This window comes from Varanus komodoensis, unplaced genomic scaffold (genome assembly GCF_004798865.1).
Source record: "Varanus komodoensis strain SLA01 unplaced genomic scaffold, ASM479886v1 scaffold20_1, whole genome shotgun sequence".
In the NCBI taxonomy this organism is placed as follows: domain Eukaryota; kingdom Metazoa; phylum Chordata; class Lepidosauria; order Squamata; family Varanidae; genus Varanus; species Varanus komodoensis.
The window spans coordinates 6,241,637-6,260,096 of record NW_025335587.1 but is presented as its reverse complement, the minus strand read 5'-3'; the positions used below and the strand labels follow the sequence as shown (position 1 = coordinate 6,260,096).

Here is an 18,460-nt window from a genome sequence, read left to right as displayed (position 1 = left end):
TGTTGTAAAGGCTGAGATATGAGCAAAGAATCAAAAGCTTTCCTGCCTGATCAGCATTCTTTAAGTGACCAGAAAATGACCAATTACAAGCCTGGACTTAATTTATAAAGTGGTAATGAAAAAAGATATAATATTGATAGGATGTGAGCAGAGGTGGGAAACATGATTTGAGAACCAGTGTGCTGCATTCCACAACGCGGGACTTAATCTGGAGAAACGCAGGTACCAAACAATGTACAACAAAGATTTTCAGTGGATGACACTGGGCCAGTCAACATAATCAATCTTGCAGGGTTGTGGGGAAGACAAGATGTATGTCACTCAAAGCTCCTTGAAAGAACAGGAAGGATAAAAAATGCAATAATAAGTATTTTAGCTATCCGATGCATGCTTGCCTGAGAGTAAGTCCAACTGGACAGAATGGGGCTCATTTCTGCCTCTGAGTAAGTATGTGCTGGATTGTGCTGTGTGGAGAATGCACAGTCACTGCATTAAAAGGAGAATTCTCTATGGCTTTGTAGAGAATCAAGCTGATGTATGGATGACATTTTCTTCAGGAAAGCATTGACAGTGGCAACCCGCCAATATCTTGGTCCCTTTTTGCAACTTGGAATGAAACTCTTAGGAGGCGATACTATGCCACAGCTCTAGGTATAGAAGTTACCTGATGCACAGTAGTACATATTTGCATGAGATCAAGATGTCAGGAAGAGTTGCACTTGCATACACTGTGCGTGTGTGTGTGTGTGAGAGAGAGATCTGGCCCCCAAAGGAAAGGTCATAAGGAAAGGCCTCATGTCCTAACCATGTAACACAGTTGTGTTTTGTTATGCTTGTCTCTCATTACCTTGGGCTGTTCCCCTCAATGTCAAGTTTGATATATACTTATCAGGGCAGGGGCCTGTGCTCTCACAAAATAATAAATGAATAATCATCACCTGAGCATGTAAAGCATGTGGGGCCCATGTACCAAAAGCACGAAAATAGGATTTGCAAGATATCTGCTTGGCATGACACCAATTGCTTCTTAGTTCAAGCCTTCTCTTCAAACCCAGTTTGAATAGAACCTTCTTACAAATCCGCAGTCAAGAATCCCACTTCCTTTTTTCCCTCTCACTCAAACACAAATTTGCCCCCCATAGTGTAGCATAGCTCCACAGCATCTTTTTTTGCTTTACTCTTTCCGAAGGTTCGTGCGGAGCGAGGGAAGCCAAAAGGCCTGGCGTGCGTGCGTGCGGGCGTGTTGCAGCGAGCGCCTCGTTTTTGTGTGTGACAGCAGCACATCAGTGTGGCTGAACAGCATGGAGGGGAGGCTGAGACCGTGTGGAGAAGCTCGGTCTTTTCCTGAGCGCTGTAATAAGGGCGTTTGCACCGAAGGGGGCTCTTTTCGAAGCACTGCCCCATTGCGGGGTGCGTGTGCGAGGATGGAGAATGCGCACCCGCGGGTGCTGGGCGGCTGCCCGCCTGCGATCTAGTTCATGCTTTGGAAAAGCTCGCCCGCTCGCTCTCCGCGGCGAGCCGGCGGGCGGGTGGCCGGGCGATCATCCACCGGCGGTAGGGACCCTCCATCCACCACCCTCCCGCCTTGCCTGCCCCGGCAGCTCCAGCCCACGCCCGGCGCCCCCCGCCCCATACTCAGCTCTTGACTTTGCCGAAGGTGCCCACGCCCAGAGTGTCGCCCAGCACGTAGTGGCCGATCTTCACCCGCCCGTCGTGCTTCTGCGGCGGCTTCTCAGCCATCTTCGCCCGGCTTTACGCTACCGCTGTCGCTGCTGCCGCCGCCGCCGCCGCCGGCCGGGCCGGACCACAATGCAGCAGGGCCGGGAGGGGAGGCGAGAAGGAGACGGGCGGCAGCGGCAATCGCGCATGGCGGGCGGGGAGAAGGGCAGGTAAGAGGGTGGCTGGAGCGGAGGCGAAGCTGCTGGAGGCGCCAAGCGGATGGCCTGTGCTCGCTTCAGCTGGGCGGAGGGCTGCCAGGACGCATTCCTCCTTCACTCATGAGAGCAGCCCTGTGCACTTGGCATATGCTCAGAGGCAACCTGCTTCTTTTTTCTTAATTCGTTTCAAAGCTGAAACTTAGCACTGGAAACTGACATACCGGGTCGCCAGTTTAGCCCTTCGAGCAAGCACCGAAACGCTGTCGTGGACCTGCTTGCTTCTTCTGGAGTGCCACATTTTGGAGGGGGAAAATGGGGAGGTGGGCATGGTAGTTGCCGTTTGTGCTCCTCTGCCTGCATGTGTATTTGTTTATTTGAGGAAATAAACTCTGGGAGGTGCCTATAAATCTGGAAATAGTAATGTGGTGCTGGAGAAGACTCCTGCAAGTCCCTTGGACTGCAAGGCGATCAAACCGGTCAGTCCTAAGGAGATCAACCCTGACTGCTCTTTAGAAGGCCAGATCCTGAAGATGCAACTCAAATACTTTGGCCACCTAATGAGAAGGAAGGACTCCCTGGAGAAGAGCCTAATGCTGGGGAGGATGGACTGCAAAAGAAGAAGGGGCAGCAGAGGATGAGGTGGCTGGATGGAGTCACTGAAGCAGTCATGAGCTTAGGTGGACTCCTGAGAATGGTGGAGCACAGGAAGGTCTGGAGGAGTGTTGTCCATGGGAGTCGCGATGGGTTGGATGCAACTAGCATAGCATGACATAACCTTTGCTACCTGGGGCATGCTGGAAATTGTACCTCTTTTTCTGGCTAAATGCCATAGGATTGCGCCTGAAGGAAGTTTAGACAGAAGGAAACTCAGTATGGTTGAGAGTTAAGGACCTTTTTCTGGATATACATGTGCCCTCAAAGATACTTGCCTGACATCTACGTATTACTGTTCTTAAATGCTTTCTCATTTTGAACATTCACAGCCAAGGACTATTGCTCACTAACTTTAAAAGTTACATATTCCAAGACTGAGAAATGCCTCAGAATTTCAATCTTCGTAAGATGAAATGTATGGTCTTAGCTGAATACACCTGTTGATATCCTGCAATTTGCACAAACTCAGGAGAAAGGCAGTGGCCCTGGGAACTTGTAAGAGCAAATTACTGCAAGCAGTGCTTTTTTTGTTAAAAAAAAAAGGTGCCGGAACTCACGTCCCTGCCAGCAGTAAGCACACACACCAATCCCAAGCCGAGCAGCGTCCCAAGCAGCTATCTCTCACTATCAGATAGCAGATCTCAGACACAATAGCAGCCTGCAGGCACTATGTTAATGATGTTTGCTGCTGATCTGCTCCTCCGTTCACTTCGAAAAATCCAAAAGGTGCCGAAATGCTGTTCCGGTGCGTTCTATGACAAAAAAAAAGCCGGTGGACAACTGGTGGCCATCAGGATGTTTTGCCTACTATTTTCATCATCACTAACCAGCGCAGCCAATGGTAAGGGATGATGGGAATTGTGGGCAACAAAGTGCACATTTGCAGGTGTTAGTAAAGCAATAACTGAGCATGAACATGGATAATTTTCATACCCTGTCTCCTCTCAAATTCCATTGGGCACAGGGAGTTTTTATTGAAATAGAGGGATGTTTGACTTCTCTGGAAGAAATAGAATACGGCTAAATCACTTGGTCTGGGGAGCTGGTGGAGATAGCTTGAGGCAGTTGGGGTGGAGAGAGATTTTTAGGAAAAACTTGCTTGGGCCCTTTTTTCACTGTAGGAATTTTGTTTCTTCTCCAGTCCCACTGCCACTGCCTGTCTTAGTGCACAATCCTATGCATGTTTGGACAAAAAAAATCCTCTAACTTATGCATGTGTAGACAGTAAGACGTCCTGCAGCTTGCTGTCTAAACATGCATTGGATTGTATCCTTAAACTATGAAAGAACTCCCACACTAGAAAAGCTAGGAAGTCTGATTAATTGGCCATGTTTCAGGTATCTGACAGACAAAATTATCTGTTTCAAATTATCCTCCATCCCAGCTTCTTTTCCACAAGAAGCCCAGTTGGCATAGCACACTTGTTTTATGATGAAATGGTGCTTATTCATGGTTAGCTGCTGAAAGAAGAAAAGGTCGTCATTACTGAACTATCAAGAGTTTCATACAAACTGACATTACTGCTTGTTACAGAACTGTGCCTCTCCTGATGGGACACTCCACATGTTCAGATTTCATTTGTCTTTCAGCTGCCCTAGCATATCCAGTAGTGGGAGCAGGGTTCCTGCTTATTTCCTACCAGCACACCTTTTAAAGGTATTTCATTTTCTCATATTTCCTGCATTTCAGAGTTATTGGATATGAACACACATTTTCACCACAGACTTCAACTGGCTTAATAGATGGCCTTCTCCAGGAAGCCCTGGAATTACAGTTCTGCAGAAGGCAGTATTAGCAGAAAATAAATCAGCACTCTCACTGCACTACAATTCCCAGGATTCTTTGGCAGAAGCTGGTAATAAAACCAATCAGGATTTATGGTCTTGTCCTGACCTGAGAGTAAGTAAAGGCCCTTTTACAATTCCTAGTTTCTTAGGTGCCCCATAGATATTGCACATTATTAGAAAGTAATCTTATCTGGTCCGTATCTTCCTTATTTAAAAATATTTTTTATTGATTTTGTGATGCCATATTGAGTGGCCTTGTGTGCAATAGCCTATTACAAGCTGGTTTACCTCACTCAGGTTTTGTTAAAAGTAAATTGTCTGGGCTTATCCTACTTTGCCCTGACATAATTGTGACAGTGTTTTCTGAATATATTTTAATAAGCACTTAAAAATGGCAGTCTCTTTTCTGTTTCTTTTGACAAGTGACTCCTTCCTATCCCCACAGCATCAGTAGTAAGCAGAAAAAGTTAACCTGTAGTCAATGGGGTAAAAAGGCATTTATGAATTAAATAAAAATAATATGCATTCCTGCTGGAAAGTTACATTCCAAATTTTTTCCTCTGTGCTCAATAAACCAACTTTTTGTGGCAGAATGTCAGGATCTTTATGAATAGAAGCCTTGCTTTCTTCATCAGCTAGGAACTGCTATGAAATATTAATTAAAATGAAAGGCCCACTTGAAGCTCTCATAGCTGTGCTAATTTTAGCCAGGGACTTGGTATTTTCCAACAGGAGTATTGCTTTGAGTGATTTCTTCCAAATATAGTTAAATGCAACTGAAGATTAATAATGATATTATTTCTGATATCAGCACAAACTTTGATGCAATGGTCTTGCAATAGCTGATGTAATTATGAAGAGTATTGTCTATCTGTTTAAATATTTGATTAATATTCACAGGTGAGGATAATAGAAAAAAGTCAATAAATGTGTCTAGAAAATAGTTTTGAAATAAAAATGATTAAATATAGTAGCATTTATAGATCAGTGAAATGTTGGCACTATAATTTTTGCATGTCACTAAAAGTGAGTAGTTCCCAGCTTTTTTTATGCTGTGTGCTACTGTGTCCAGTTTCTTCCTATACAGATATTCTGCTTTTTTTGTAAGGGATTCAGACTAGACCTTGGTGGCCAGTATGTTATGTTATTCTTTTCTCTGCAGCAACAATAAGCATGCACAAAAAACCACTCATGCCAGCCATGGATAATGGAAAACCTTCTTGTACCCATCTTAAATTCACAGAATCCAACAAAATGGAAAACCCACAAAGGATACCAAAAATAAATGGGGTGATCATAAGATGTTTTATTCCATAAAATAAACAATATCAACACATTTTAGACCAACAATCCTATCTTTCTTGGGGGCAGGATAGACAGACAGACAGATAGGTAGATTACATATAATCTATATGTGCAAACTTTATACTGCAGACTTGAAATGTGTCCCTGTATTTTCAAAATGTTTATTTATTTATTATATTTATGTCCCACCATTTTTTCTTTCAAGTAACTCAAGGTTTACATAAATCCCCTTCACTGCTCAACCTTATCCTAACAACAACCCTGTGAGGTAGGCTGAGTGTCTGTGATTGACCCAAAGTCACCCAGTGAGCTCCATGGCTGATTGCTGACAAGAACCCAAATCACCCGAGTCCCAGTCCTGCGCTCTTCACCACAACACCGCACTGGCTGCAATTGTTTATATTTTTGCTATTATGTCATATGTACATATTTTTAAAATACAAACACATGCTTAGAGTCCATATTATTGTATTTGCGGATTAAATAGCGTTCCCTGAAGAACGACATATATCTGGCCCAAAATGCCCTGGAAATGCTTACATCATTACTTTTTGGCATTCTTAAGATCAACAAATTCTCTCGGTCATTAAAGAAAGTCTGCAGTTGCACATAATAGTGCTTTAAACTAAATTATATCTATTTCACAGTTAGTACAAACAAGACATAGCAAAACAGGCAAAATTAATAGAGGGAACCCTGCCATACTATTTGAAACAAACACATGAAAATCACTCAACAACAAAGTCATTACAGTGCAGAGCACGCCCGTGCACACATGCACACACACAAAAGCACAAGTTTGTATCCAGTGTTAACCTTATTTAGAATCAACTGGAGAAGAAGTATGGCATCGGAAAGATACAGACGTGATTAACGAATCTCCGTTATCACGCTGGTAATTGCCCAGTCGTGGGCCGTGGGGCTCAATCTAAGCTCTGTAGGAGCTGAGATAGATTGCTTGGCAAATCCCCCAGATGATGTGGAACTGGCAATTCCACATTTACTGGGAGGAAATCAAGTTTTCTCAGCTGGGTATTACCGGAGGGAGAGCTGCCCTCTACAAATTCTCAACATACTACTTTTTTTAGTTTTGTTTTAGCTTCTGTGAACACACCAGATCTATTGGAACGCATTTTTGTTTCCTTTCTTTGCAATGATACCCGTGGAATAAGCTGTATTTTTGCTAATTAAAAAGCCCTTCGGATGGGGGGGAATGAAACTCCCCCCCCCATGGAGTTGAAAAGCGGCGAATTGCATAATGGAAAGACAGAACTTTTTGTAAGTAAGGAAAAGATTTATCGTCTTTTATCTCTCCAAGGGCGAATAATTGTGCTGTGGAACTGAGTAATAGAGTGTTGGACTGCTGCCAAGAATTGGCAACCATTTTTCTCTTTGTTCTGGGGATCTTTGGATACCTGCCAAGCCTTACTAATCTATTGCTATTATGGAAGAAATTTGGAAGGCATTTTTCAAAATACAGGCTTCTTTAACAGCTGTGCAACTATCCCAACAGGCGATAATAATACGACAGAAGATTGTTCTAGAGCGACTTGATTGTTTTTCAACTGAACAAAAAAGTGGCTTTGATAAATTAAGCACTTCTATTGATCAGGCTTTAGATAAGCAACTCACACCAGAACAGAATATGCAAAATATCCAACAAGCAGAAGGAAAATCTGAAACTGGAAAGAAAATAAGTGCAACTGTTCTGCGTGCTATGATGGAAAAGGATAAGACAGCTTGGCCACAACTGAAGACACAGACATTACAAAGCAAACTTCCATGGGATCTGCGTGTCATCTTAGAGAAGGACAATTTAGCTGACCACTTAAAAGATATTATGTTTATGTGGCTGCAACTGAAGACTCCATTACAGACATTACGGTGGTTTAATGGGAAAAAAACAGAAAGGTCTGGTAGAGGGGTAAAGAAAAAGTAAACTTGGCAGGGGTGCAAAGGGAAGATAAGGGAAATTTCTTTCTTTCTATTCCAAAAAAAGTGTGATTTATATAGCTTGATATGCTTACATGAGATGTAGAAAGGCTAAGCTATTATTGCTGGTGAAATACTAGCAATTTAGCTTAATGAAATCCTGTTTAAAAGGTATTATTGTTAAATGGATATTTTTGACTGTATTTCTAATAAGCTTTTGTTGTTGATGATATATGTTAGACTGTAAACACCTGGGCTTTTATAAGGTGCTAACCATATTTGATTCAATGATGTTTAAGTGAGATGAAACATTAGTAATTTAGCTTAAAGAAAAATGTTCTAAAAGATATTATAAGTATTACTCATCACCAAGTAGAGTAGTTAAGGTAATTGTAGAGATGTTAAATGGATATTTTTGATGTTTATGTGTAATTGTTGTAGTGAGGAAGTTATTTACTATTAGAAAATGGAAAAGATTTTGAACTGTCCAGAAATGTTTAGATCAAACTTACCATTGAAGGAGAAAGAGAATATTTCAATTTCATTTAATTTGGAGATGCTTCCCTTTGACATTGCTTAAGAGAAACAGGACTTGGTAGGAAATAATGAGACTGATTTCATGGATGAAGAAGAGGAAGATAGTGACTTCTATCAAATTTGGATTATTATCATTATTATTATTTTATTGGCTGGAGAAACGGGACCTGGTTTTGATCCAATGATGCTTTCAAGTTACTATAAATGGATTCTAGTATGATCATAGGATGTTAAAAGATATGTAGTAGGGGGCTGATCCAGTAAATCCGGTGTGTGCGATGATTGTTGTTTGTAGATTTATTTTTAAAATCCTAATAAAATTTCTATTAAAAGAATCAACCCACTGAAATGAAGGACACAAGTTTAACTAATTAATTAATTAATTTAAAGTTTTTATATGCTGTCCCATTACTAAAAGTCTCTGGACAGCTTACAAAGAACACAAAAGAAAGAAAGAAAGAAAGAAAGAAAGAAAGAAAGAAAGAAAGAAAGAAACCATAACAACAACACACAACACATTGCATCCTATAAACAATGATAAAAACAAGGATAAAACCAATTAATAGTTATAATACTGGGAAAATAAAAAGGTCTTTGCCTGACGCCGAAAAAAAGTGACAGCACCAGGCAAATGTCCCTGGGGAACGTGCTCCACAATTGGGGTGCTACCCCTGAGAAGGCCCTTCGAGTAGCTACCCTCCGAATTTACTTCTAAGAGCAGTGCTTTTTTTGTCATAGAACGCACTGGAACGGAGTTCTGGCACCTTTTTTCAACAGATTTTCCAAGTTTTTAAAATAACTTTTGAAAATTTGATGTTTGGTCCATGTGGATTTGAATCGCCCTGTCGAGTGTAGCAGGTCAGTGGCAAAATCATTCAAACGGTGCATGCAGGCTGCTTGTGTGTCAAATCAGATGCATGCGGACTTCTTCCGCGCTGGTTGTGATGGTGCTGCTCGGCTTGTGGCGCTGCTCGGCTTGTGAATGGTCATGTGGTCGCCCGCTGAGTGCTTACTGAATGCGGCAACCATTATGTTTCGTTACACTACTGACATGTGTGAGTGTGTGTACAGTGATTGACTACGTGCGGAAGATAAATAATTCCATGAGTTCCGGCACCTTTTTTCTTACAAAAAAAGCACTGTCTAAGAGGTTTCCCAGAGAAGGACCTCTGCCTCAGATTTCAAGGGGCGGATGAGCACATAGGGAAGAAGGTGCTCCTTCAGGTATCCAGAGCTCCTACACAGAGTACCGTGATGTTTTTCAAATATCTAACATGCTAATATCTGTATGTTAAGATCAGTATGTTCGGATAAGGATGTCTTCTTTTGAAAAATAAAAACCATAAAATTATCTGGAACCCTCAGAAAACAAGAGAAACACCGTTGGGAAGCTTCATGAAATGGAAAATGCTAGCTTTTCCTGAATCATTCAAATAAAAATAAAAAAAAAATCTTGTAACATTGGAAGGAAGGAAGGAAGGAAGGAAGGAAGGAAGGAAGGAAGGAAGGAAGGACGGAAGGAAGAGAAACGGAGTAGGAATATGGACACAAGAGCAAAAGCCCACTAACTCAAATAAATACAGCTCCAAGGCCCCAGAGGTGATCATGTAACTTCTTTAAGACCTTAGCCTGATTTCCAAAATAGAAGTAGACTCCCCTGGGTTTCTACAACCAGATTTGAGAACCAATTAAAGTTGAAAATGTAGTGGTAATGAAGTAGTAACTCATGACTTTCAGAGCCCTTACTTTGGGTACAAAGGAGATTTATATATTTATTTATTACACCTTAGATTGTCCAATTCTTTTGGCCGTATACTAGTAACTTAAGAACATAAAATATAACACAGTAATGATGAACACAACAGAATAAAATTAATCAGCAGCAAAGAATAAAACAAAATATGCATAAAATAGCACCAGTACAATAAAACTGTAAAGCTATAGAAATGCTAAGCATTAAATGTCTAGCTGAATAAAATGTCTTCAGCTGATGCCAAGAAAAGCCCCAATGTAGACATTGGCCACATCTCTCTGGAAAGAGCATTCCCCAAGTAGGATGCCATCCTTGGTACCCACCTTACCTCATTTGCCCTGGTCACCTACAGAAGGGCTTTCAGCAATAACTTTAGGATTTGGTTAGGGAGATGTCGAAAGAGACACTCCTTCAGGTGCAGTGTTTTAGATGGGAAGTTCCTAGAGATTATGCCCTTCTGCAGTATATGCAATTTGCTTTCCCTAATGTAACCCCTGAATTTGGAGTGATTTTGATGTAATCTGAGGGCAAATTCAAGCAGTCATTACGTGCTGGAGGCAAGGCTAGTCCTTCCACATTGCCTCTCACTGGCACTCCTCCCAGGGCTGCTGAGAAGGTTCAACTGTGTAAGCCAGGCATGGTCTTGGCAGCAGATAGGGGGAACGTGCGGTTTGCTGAAAGCAGGGTGGGAGGCGATCACTCAGGAGGTCTTAAGTGAGTAAATGAAGGCTCTCTACTCCTGCTCCAAATCTGGCATTAAATGCTTGCTTACTCATCCCCACACTAAAGTGGAAGCATGTTGTTGTTGTTAGTCATGAAGTCGTGTCCGACCCATCACGACCCCATGGACAACATTCCTCCAGGCCTTCCTGTCCTCCACCAACCCCCGGAGTCCACTTAAGCTCACACCAACTGCTTCAGTGACTCCATCTAGCCACCTCATCCTCTGCCATCCCCTTCATCTTTTGCCATCTATTGTTCCCAGCATTAGACTCTTCTCCAGGGAGTCCTTCCTTCTCATTAGGTTGCTAACGTATTTGAATATCATCTTCAGTATCCGACCTTCTAAAGAGCAGTCAGAGTTGATCTCCTCTAGGACTGACTGATTTGATCGCCTTGCAGTCCAAGGGACTCGCAGGAGTCTCCTCCAGCACCACAATTCAAAGGCCTCAATCCTTTGGCATTCAGCCTTCCTTATGGTCCAGCTTTTACAGCCATACATTGCAACTGGGAAAAACATAGCCTTGACTATACGCACTTTTGTTGGCAGGGTGATGTCTCTGCTTTTTAGTATGTTGTCTAGATTTGCTACAGCTTTCCTCCCCAGGAGCAAACGTCTTTTAATTTCTTGGCTGCAGTTCCCATCTGTGGTGATCTTGGAGCCCAGGAAAATAAAATCTGTCACTACCTCCATTTCTTCCCCATCTATTTGCCAGGAAGTGAGAGGACCAGATGTCATGATCTTAGTTTTCTTAATGTAGGGGATGGCAAAAATTCCCACTGTTTGGACAACTGGACCTCTGGGGTTCCTCATCCCCACAATAAACTTAAAACACCCACCGCCCCCCAGGGCTGTTGCTTCTCTCCATGGACTATGCCACAACTCCCTGTACTGTCTTCCAGAATAAATAGAAATACTTCCATTCCAAACAGGGAGATAGAACTGGAAAGCATGTCCACTATTTGCTTACTATTTTTCAATGCTCAATTCCAGTCAAGCTTTGCTTAAAAGTTACCAAGTAGTATACCTTGAGGCTTCTTGGAGGGGCAGGGAAAAAGGGAGATTTGGACCTACTGATACAGTGATTTCCGGAAGATCAGGAAGGATTTCTGACTCATTTATTTAATATTAGCAATCAAATGAATCCCATTCTGTGTTTTTGCTCAAAATTATACTGTGGAACTAAAGAAATCTTTGGGTGACTGTATGTGGGGTTTTGTGTAGAAGGACTCTGGTCACTACTCAGTTTTAGTTCTTGAAGCAAATCCCTGGACTCAGAAGCCTGCAATTTAGACGTAACTTCCTCACTAGACCCCAACTGGTAGATCTTGTAAACAGGACATAGCATCCTGCAAGCTTGAAGTCTGCCTGTTCCAATGTACACCCTGCATGTGTGAACAAGGCCATAGATGCCAAAGCAAACTTTTCAAAAATGGAAGGTGATACATATAACCTAACTGCTACTTCATCAGTCATCACATTTTTCATTGTCCCTACTGATGTATGCAGTAGGTCAGAAATAACAGATAAGGGCATAACAATATAAATTTATTGGTAAATGTTTTCTGCCGTTAGTTCACTTCACCTTGTTCTGTTGTTCTTAAGTGCTGTCATCTCTGACTTACAGCAACACTATGAATGGGTGCCCTCCAAAATTTCCTTGATGACCATGCTCAGCTCTTGTAAACTCAAGGCTGTGGCTTCCCCTATGGAATCGATCTATCCCATAGTTGGTCTTCCTCTTATTCTGCTTTTCATTGTCTCTAGCATGATTGTCTTCTCTTGTTAGTTCTTCCTTTTCACTTTGTGCCTGAATTGGGACAGCCCAAGTTTCATCATTTTAGCTACCAGGGAAAGTTCTGGCTTGATTTGACCAAGACCTGCCTGTTCATCTTTCTGCTAATCAAAGGTATTCAGAAACTCTCTTCCAGAACCATTTTTCAAACTCATCAATTTTCTTCCTGCCAGCTTCTTTCACTGTTCAGCTTTCACATCCATATAGTATGAACATATATATGTTCCTACCCATCCATTAAAATTGGCTACAGATCCCTCTAAAGAAGTAAGGAGGAGAAGGGCCTTTTCTGTAGTGGCACCTCATCTATGGAAAATGCTCTCCAGAGAGATTCCAGGTGAAAATATTTTTATTCACCAGATTTAAAAACTAAAGGATGAAAAATTTAAATTGTAATATTGTTATTGTTGCTGCTATATAGCAGGGTTAAATGTTTATATGGAATTATTGCTCCTTGGTTGTTTTTAGCATTTCATGTATTATTTGGGTATTTTATTGTTTGTGTATGGGATTTTAATGTTTGTAAAACACCAATAGACCTTTGTGTGCTATTAGGGAAGTATCAAAATGCAATAAATAAACAAATACATAAAATTCGGGAATACAGTTATGTGAATAATCAAGGTCAGTGACCAACTCATCGTGGTTATCAGGGATGTTAAGCTCTTTCTTGTATAGTTCTTCTGTGTAATTTTGCCACCTCTTCTTAATCTCCTCTGCCTCTGTTAGGTCCCTGCCATTTTGGTCCTTTATCATGCCCATCTTTGCATGAAATGTTCCCTTCATATCTCCAATTTTCTTGAAGAGATCTCTGGTCCTCCCTATTCTATTGTTTTCTTCTATTTCTTTACACTGTTCATTTAAGAAGGCATTCTTACCTCTTCTAGCTATTCTCTGGAATTCTGCATTCAGTTGGGTGTATCTTTCTCTTTCTCCCTTGCCTTTCGCTTCTTTCCTCAGCTATTTGTAAAGCTTCCTCAGACAGCCATTTTGTTTTCTTGCATTTCTTTTTCTTTGGGGTGGTTTTAGTTGCTGCCTCTTGTACAATGTTGCGAACCTCCGTCCATAGTTCTTCAGGCACTCTGTCTATCAGATCTAAGTAAATCTATTTGTCACCTCTACTGTACATTCATCAGGAATATGATTTAGGTCATACCTGAGTAGCCTAGTGTTTTTTCCTACTTTGTTCAATTTAAGCCTAAATTTTGCAACTAGAAGTTCATGATCTGAGCCACAGGTCCTGGTCTTGTTTTTACGGACTGTATAGAGCTTCTCCATCTTTGGCTGTAGAGCACACAGTCAATCTGATTTCTGTGTTGACCATCTGGTGATGTCCATGTGTAGAGTCATCTCTTGGGTTGTTGGAAAAGAGTGTTCGCTATGACCAGCATGTTCTCTTGACAAAATTCTGCCAGCCTTTGCCCTGCTTCATTTTGTACTCCAAGGCCAAACTTGCCTGTTATTCTGGTTATCTTTTGGCTTCCTACTTTAGTATTCCAATCCCCCATGATGATAAGGACATCATTTTTTGGTGTTATTTCAACAGGGTGTTATAGGCCTTCATAGAATCGGTCAACTTCAGTGGTTGGGGCATAGACTTGGCCTACTGTGATGTTGAATGGTTTGCCTTGGATTCGAACTGAGATCATTCTGTCATTTTGGAGATTGTATTCCAGAACTGCTTTTCCTACTCTTTTATTGACTATGAAGGCTACTCCATTTCTTCTGAGGGACTCTTGTCTGTAGTAGTATACTTGATGGTCAACTGAATAAATTCACCCATTCCTGTCCATTTTAGTTCACTGATTCCCAAGATGTTTATGTTAAGTCTTGTCATCTCATGTTTGACCACATCCAGCTTACCTTGATTCATAGATCTTACCACCCAGATTCCTATGGAATATTGCTCTTTACGCATCAGACTTTCCTTTCACCACCAGATACATCCACAACTGAGTGTCCTTTCAGCTTTGACCCAGTCACTTCATTCCTTCTGGTACTACTAGTACTAGCCCTGTGCTCTTCCCCAGTAGCACATTGGATCCCTTCTGACCTGAGGGGCTCATCTTCCAGTGTCATATCTTTTATCTCTATGCTTCTGTCCATGGGGTTTTCATGGCAAGGATACTGGAGTGGGTTGCCATTTCCTTCTCTAGTGGATCACCTTTTGTCAGAGCTTTCTGCTATGACCTGACCGCCTTGGGTGTCCCTACATGGCATCATTCATAGCTTCATTGTGCTACACAAGCCCCTTCACCATGGCAAGGCTGTGATCCATGAAGGGGATTGTTGGCATTAAGTTGTACAATTCTTCAGTAGTTGTGATTTTTGTTTTCTTAATGTTCAGCTGTAGTCCTTTTTCTGCACTTTCACTTTCATAGAAGTTGTTTCAATTCATTGCTGGTTTCCGCCAGTAATATGGTACCATCTGCGTATCTTAGATTATTGATAAAGATTCCACCAATGTTCACGTCTTCCTGTCATCCTAATACATCTTTCCTTATGGTATCTTCAGTGTACAGACTGAGCAAATAAAATATATCCTTGACTGACACCTTTGCCTGTAGGAAACCATTCTGCTTCAGTATATTCTGTCCCAGAAGTGGCTTCTTGGCCATTATACACAGCAGGACAATCAAGTGCTGAGGCACACCCATTTCCTTCAGGTCCAGCTTCCCCCATAGTCAAAGCTTTTGCTGGATCTATAAATCATAGACCAATCTTCAGTGTTGGGGACTTTAGTTGAGCGATGTGTTCCAAGTCCTACTCAAGTCACGGCTGCAGTTTGACTTGGACTTAGGAGCAAGGAGCGAGTGACTCGACTCGACTTAAGATTTCTATTGTTTTTACAACTGAGTCACTTTTTTGCACAAGGGAGGAAGTGGAAGGAAGGGACAAGGAGGCGGGGCAGGGGAAGGGGGGGTTGTGATGCAGGTGGTCCCTGGGTTACATACTTACAAATGCACAGACTGCCATACATCCTATATCTCTATCTCTAACAAAAAGCCATGCATATCTCTAGAGAACTAAATTTATCATCAGTGGCTGCCTAGTTCCCTGGAGATATTCATGGCTTTCTGGAGAGGTAGAGATTCCCTAGAGATATTCATGGCTTTCTGGAGAGGTACAGATTCGCTAGAGATATTCATGGCTTTCTGGAGAGTTAGAGATTCCCTAGAGATATTCATGGTGAGGGTACACAAGCCAGTGTGTTTTGGGGCACATGTAGTGAATCCAGCTAATCCTTAAATAGAGCACCACAGCTATTAACAATGACTTGTCACGCTGGTCCTCCGCCAACGTCATGGGCTGCCTGTTATTGCCTGGGCTCAATTCAAAGTGCTCACACTAACATACAAAGCCCTAAACAGCTTTGGGTCCAGGATATCTGAAGGAACACCTCTCTCCATATATCCCTACCGGACCACTAAGATCTTCAGTGGAGACCCTCCTTTGCAGCCCTTCCCCCATGAAGGGAGAAACAGTGAGAAAGGGAGCCTTTTCCATGATCACACCTTGGCTATGGAATTCTCTTTTTAAGGAGGTGGAACTTGCACCCTCATTACTCTGCTTTCGCTGCCAGGTAAAGCTTTTTTTAATTTAGTATTTATTTTTAGAATAATTCTTCATTTTATCATGTTATTTTGCTGCTTGCTTTTTATTGTTGGTTCATTTGTTTCCTGTCCTGTATTTTATATTAACTGAATTTTATTCTGCATCACATGTTATAGTTTTAATCTTATTATGGTTTTATGGTTATGCTGTTGTCCCTGTTTCTTGTGAGCTACCCCGAGAGCAATCATGTTATGGGGTGGCATACAACTGAAACAAACAAACAAACAAACAAACAACCATTTATTATCCTTGTCACCATGCTTTGAATGTATTGGCCTTAACCTGTTAACAGACAGATAAAGAAACAAAATGCATTCAAAATACAAATACTTAATGCCAAAACAGACATTACCTTAAATCTACATTTAGCAACTACACCTTTTCTTTTAATTTTATTCTAGCTTCCAGACCCAGAACTTAAAAGTCCCTCTCCTAAGTCCCATGGTAGGTTCCCATTCCAAATCTGTACCTGCTCTAGGGTGAAGGTGAGGGCAGGAAGACATCACTGCCAGGTACATATTTAAAACGCATTGTCTATCTCAGCCCTTCCAGTACAGGTCAGGTCATTGATGCAGCTGTTTGCCTCAAGAGGAGCAGTGAGTGCTATGCATGGACCTTGCTTGTAGCCTCCTCCCCGCTCCTCGGTTTTGGAACACTCAGTAGACTAGTCCAACAAATGCTAAGCATGCCTATGATTTGTTGGCCTGGCACTTGATGAAGGAAGAAACATGCATGTCACGATACTTCATCAGCAGGCTGACTAGCTGGATTGGGACTTCTAATAACATTACATTTACATCCAGCCCTTCACTCAAGAAGATCCAGATGGCACAGACTTTGCCTTCACAACTGGCTGAGTAGATAGCCTATGCCAAGAGAAAAGGACAAGCCCAAGGTCATCCAGTCTGGGCCAGCTTTTGAACCCAGGTCTCTGGTGCCAGGCTCATGCTGCATCCACTACATCGCAGTGGCTTTCCAACAGAACTGGTTTCAGAAGCACCATATGGCCAGAGGGGAGTTAATGCAGATGCTTTTACTACATGTAAACATTCACATGAAGCATATGGAGCTTTAACTGTCTGGTCACCATTTTACCAGCACATGTTTTACCTCCATTGCAAGCCTCACTGAGAAATTAAAAGTGTGTGGTTCAATTATTGCATGCTTTGTCACCAAGTTTTGCCAGTGGTTAGCCCAACCAGCACATGTCGCTGAACATACCCTAACACTCATGACATTCATATCAACGCTCTAATCCATCATTCAAAAACAAAAAGGGAAGGTTTACAGTTAGTTCAGCCTCGGTCTCATTTATATGAGAAATAAATGCAGCATTGCTTTGTCTCTCTGACTTGAAGCTGCAACATTTTTATACCCAGAGAGTAGTAAGGTCTTTATTCAGAACCATCTCTGTTGCCAGGAAATGGAAAGTTTTGTCCATGGAAAATTACAGAACTAGGATAGTAGTACAAGCCTGGTGGATAAGGCAGTGAAGAGAACAGAGGGAGAAGAGGGGAATTTTTCCTGCATGGTAGAAGAAAGCAAAGCTTAGACGTGCCTATTTGGGAGTAAGGCCTAGTGAAGTCAATAGAGATTAGTTTTCATAGTTGTACAAAGAATTGCACCATAGGCTCCAGCAGCTTGGTGCAGTACTGTTCAGGTGAAAGAAGTGTAGTGCAGCATAGCACTGTTTGATTTTTTCTGAAAAGCTTGACATGGGGAGATTGCAAAGTTAGTTTGTAAAACAAAATACTTATGTCCCACTCTTACATGTGTTCATAGTAGCCAATGGCCTTTTCTACACAAGGCCGCTAATCAGTATATCTAATTCTAGTTTCATCTCAGCATTTAGGTCTGAACTCCACACAAGGAGCTCTCCCTTAGTTGCTTTTCCCTGATATAACTTCTAGGTGGAGCTGCACTATAGTGGAATGTGGAATGACTTAAAGACACAAGGAGAAACAGCACAGCATTCCCCCTTCTAAACCACACCCCCGAACGAGAAAAAATTCTGAAAAGGCAGAAGTGTAAGTGAAGAATCACGTCATCTTAAGAGCCTGCAAACAACCATAGGCAGGAGGGTCTATCTCTATGAGCTTTTAAATTTGCCACATGAGCAAGGTTTCAGCTTCTGAATTATTTGTGTAATTAAATTGTCCCCTTTATATGTGCTTACCCTCAAGATGGCAGTGTCTTCTCTGCCTTTCTATACCTTATGTTACACAACCACAGGAAAGGAATTAAAAATAAAAGTGCCAAGACCATATTCTCCTTTTACAAATCTTTAGTGTGACCACAATTAGAAGACTGTGTACAGTTCTGGTCACTGCAACTGAAAAAGGTAATCAGTGAGCTGGAAAAAGTGTCAATAGGACAAATAAAATGGTAAAGAGCTTGGAGCAACTCCCCAGTAGTTATAACTGAGATTACTTAGCTTAGAAAAAAGGGTAAGTGGACACATGACAGAAATGTTTAAAATTATAC

The 18,460-nt window shown here is 41.8% G+C and overlaps 2 protein-coding genes across 4 annotated transcripts in view; one reads left to right on the top strand and one right to left on the bottom strand.

Moving 5' to 3' along the window:
* The window catches only part of PRKAA2 (protein kinase AMP-activated catalytic subunit alpha 2), a 29,380-nt gene extending 27,506 nt beyond the window's left edge, over window positions 1–1,874 (bottom strand). For all 3 annotated transcript variants that reach the window (XM_044430152.1, XM_044430153.1, XM_044430155.1), the window contains exon 1: window positions 1,641–1,874. In XM_044430152.1, the coding sequence (XP_044286087.1) occupies window positions 1,641–1,740 (100 nt within the window). In that variant the 5' untranslated portion in view covers window positions 1,741–1,874. The remainder of the gene's footprint in view (window positions 1–1,640) is intronic.
* LOC123023520 lies at window positions 1,432–7,934 on the top strand. The gene is made up of 3 exons (XM_044430346.1): window positions 1,432–1,889; window positions 4,121–4,187; window positions 7,137–7,934. Exons 1-3 carry the CDS (start codon window positions 1,432–1,434, stop codon window positions 7,560–7,562), a joined length of 951 nt encoding a protein of 316 aa, XP_044286281.1. The 3' UTR covers window positions 7,563–7,934.
* The last annotated feature ends 10,526 nt before the right edge of the window (window positions 7,935–18,460 follow it).

Coding starts and splice junctions, on each gene's coding strand:
- LOC123023520 (XM_044430346.1), top strand. CDS start 1,432: ATGCGCACCCGCGGGTGCTGGGCGGCTGCCCGCCTGCGATCTAGTTCA. Junction 1,890..4,120: donor GCGGGCGGGGAGAAGGGCAG/GTAAGAGGGTGG, acceptor TTTGTCTTTCAG/CTGCCCTAGCATATCCAGTA. Junction 4,188..7,136: donor TACCAGCACACCTTTTAAAG/GTATTTCATTTT, acceptor CTATCCCAACAG/GCGATAATAATACGACAGAA.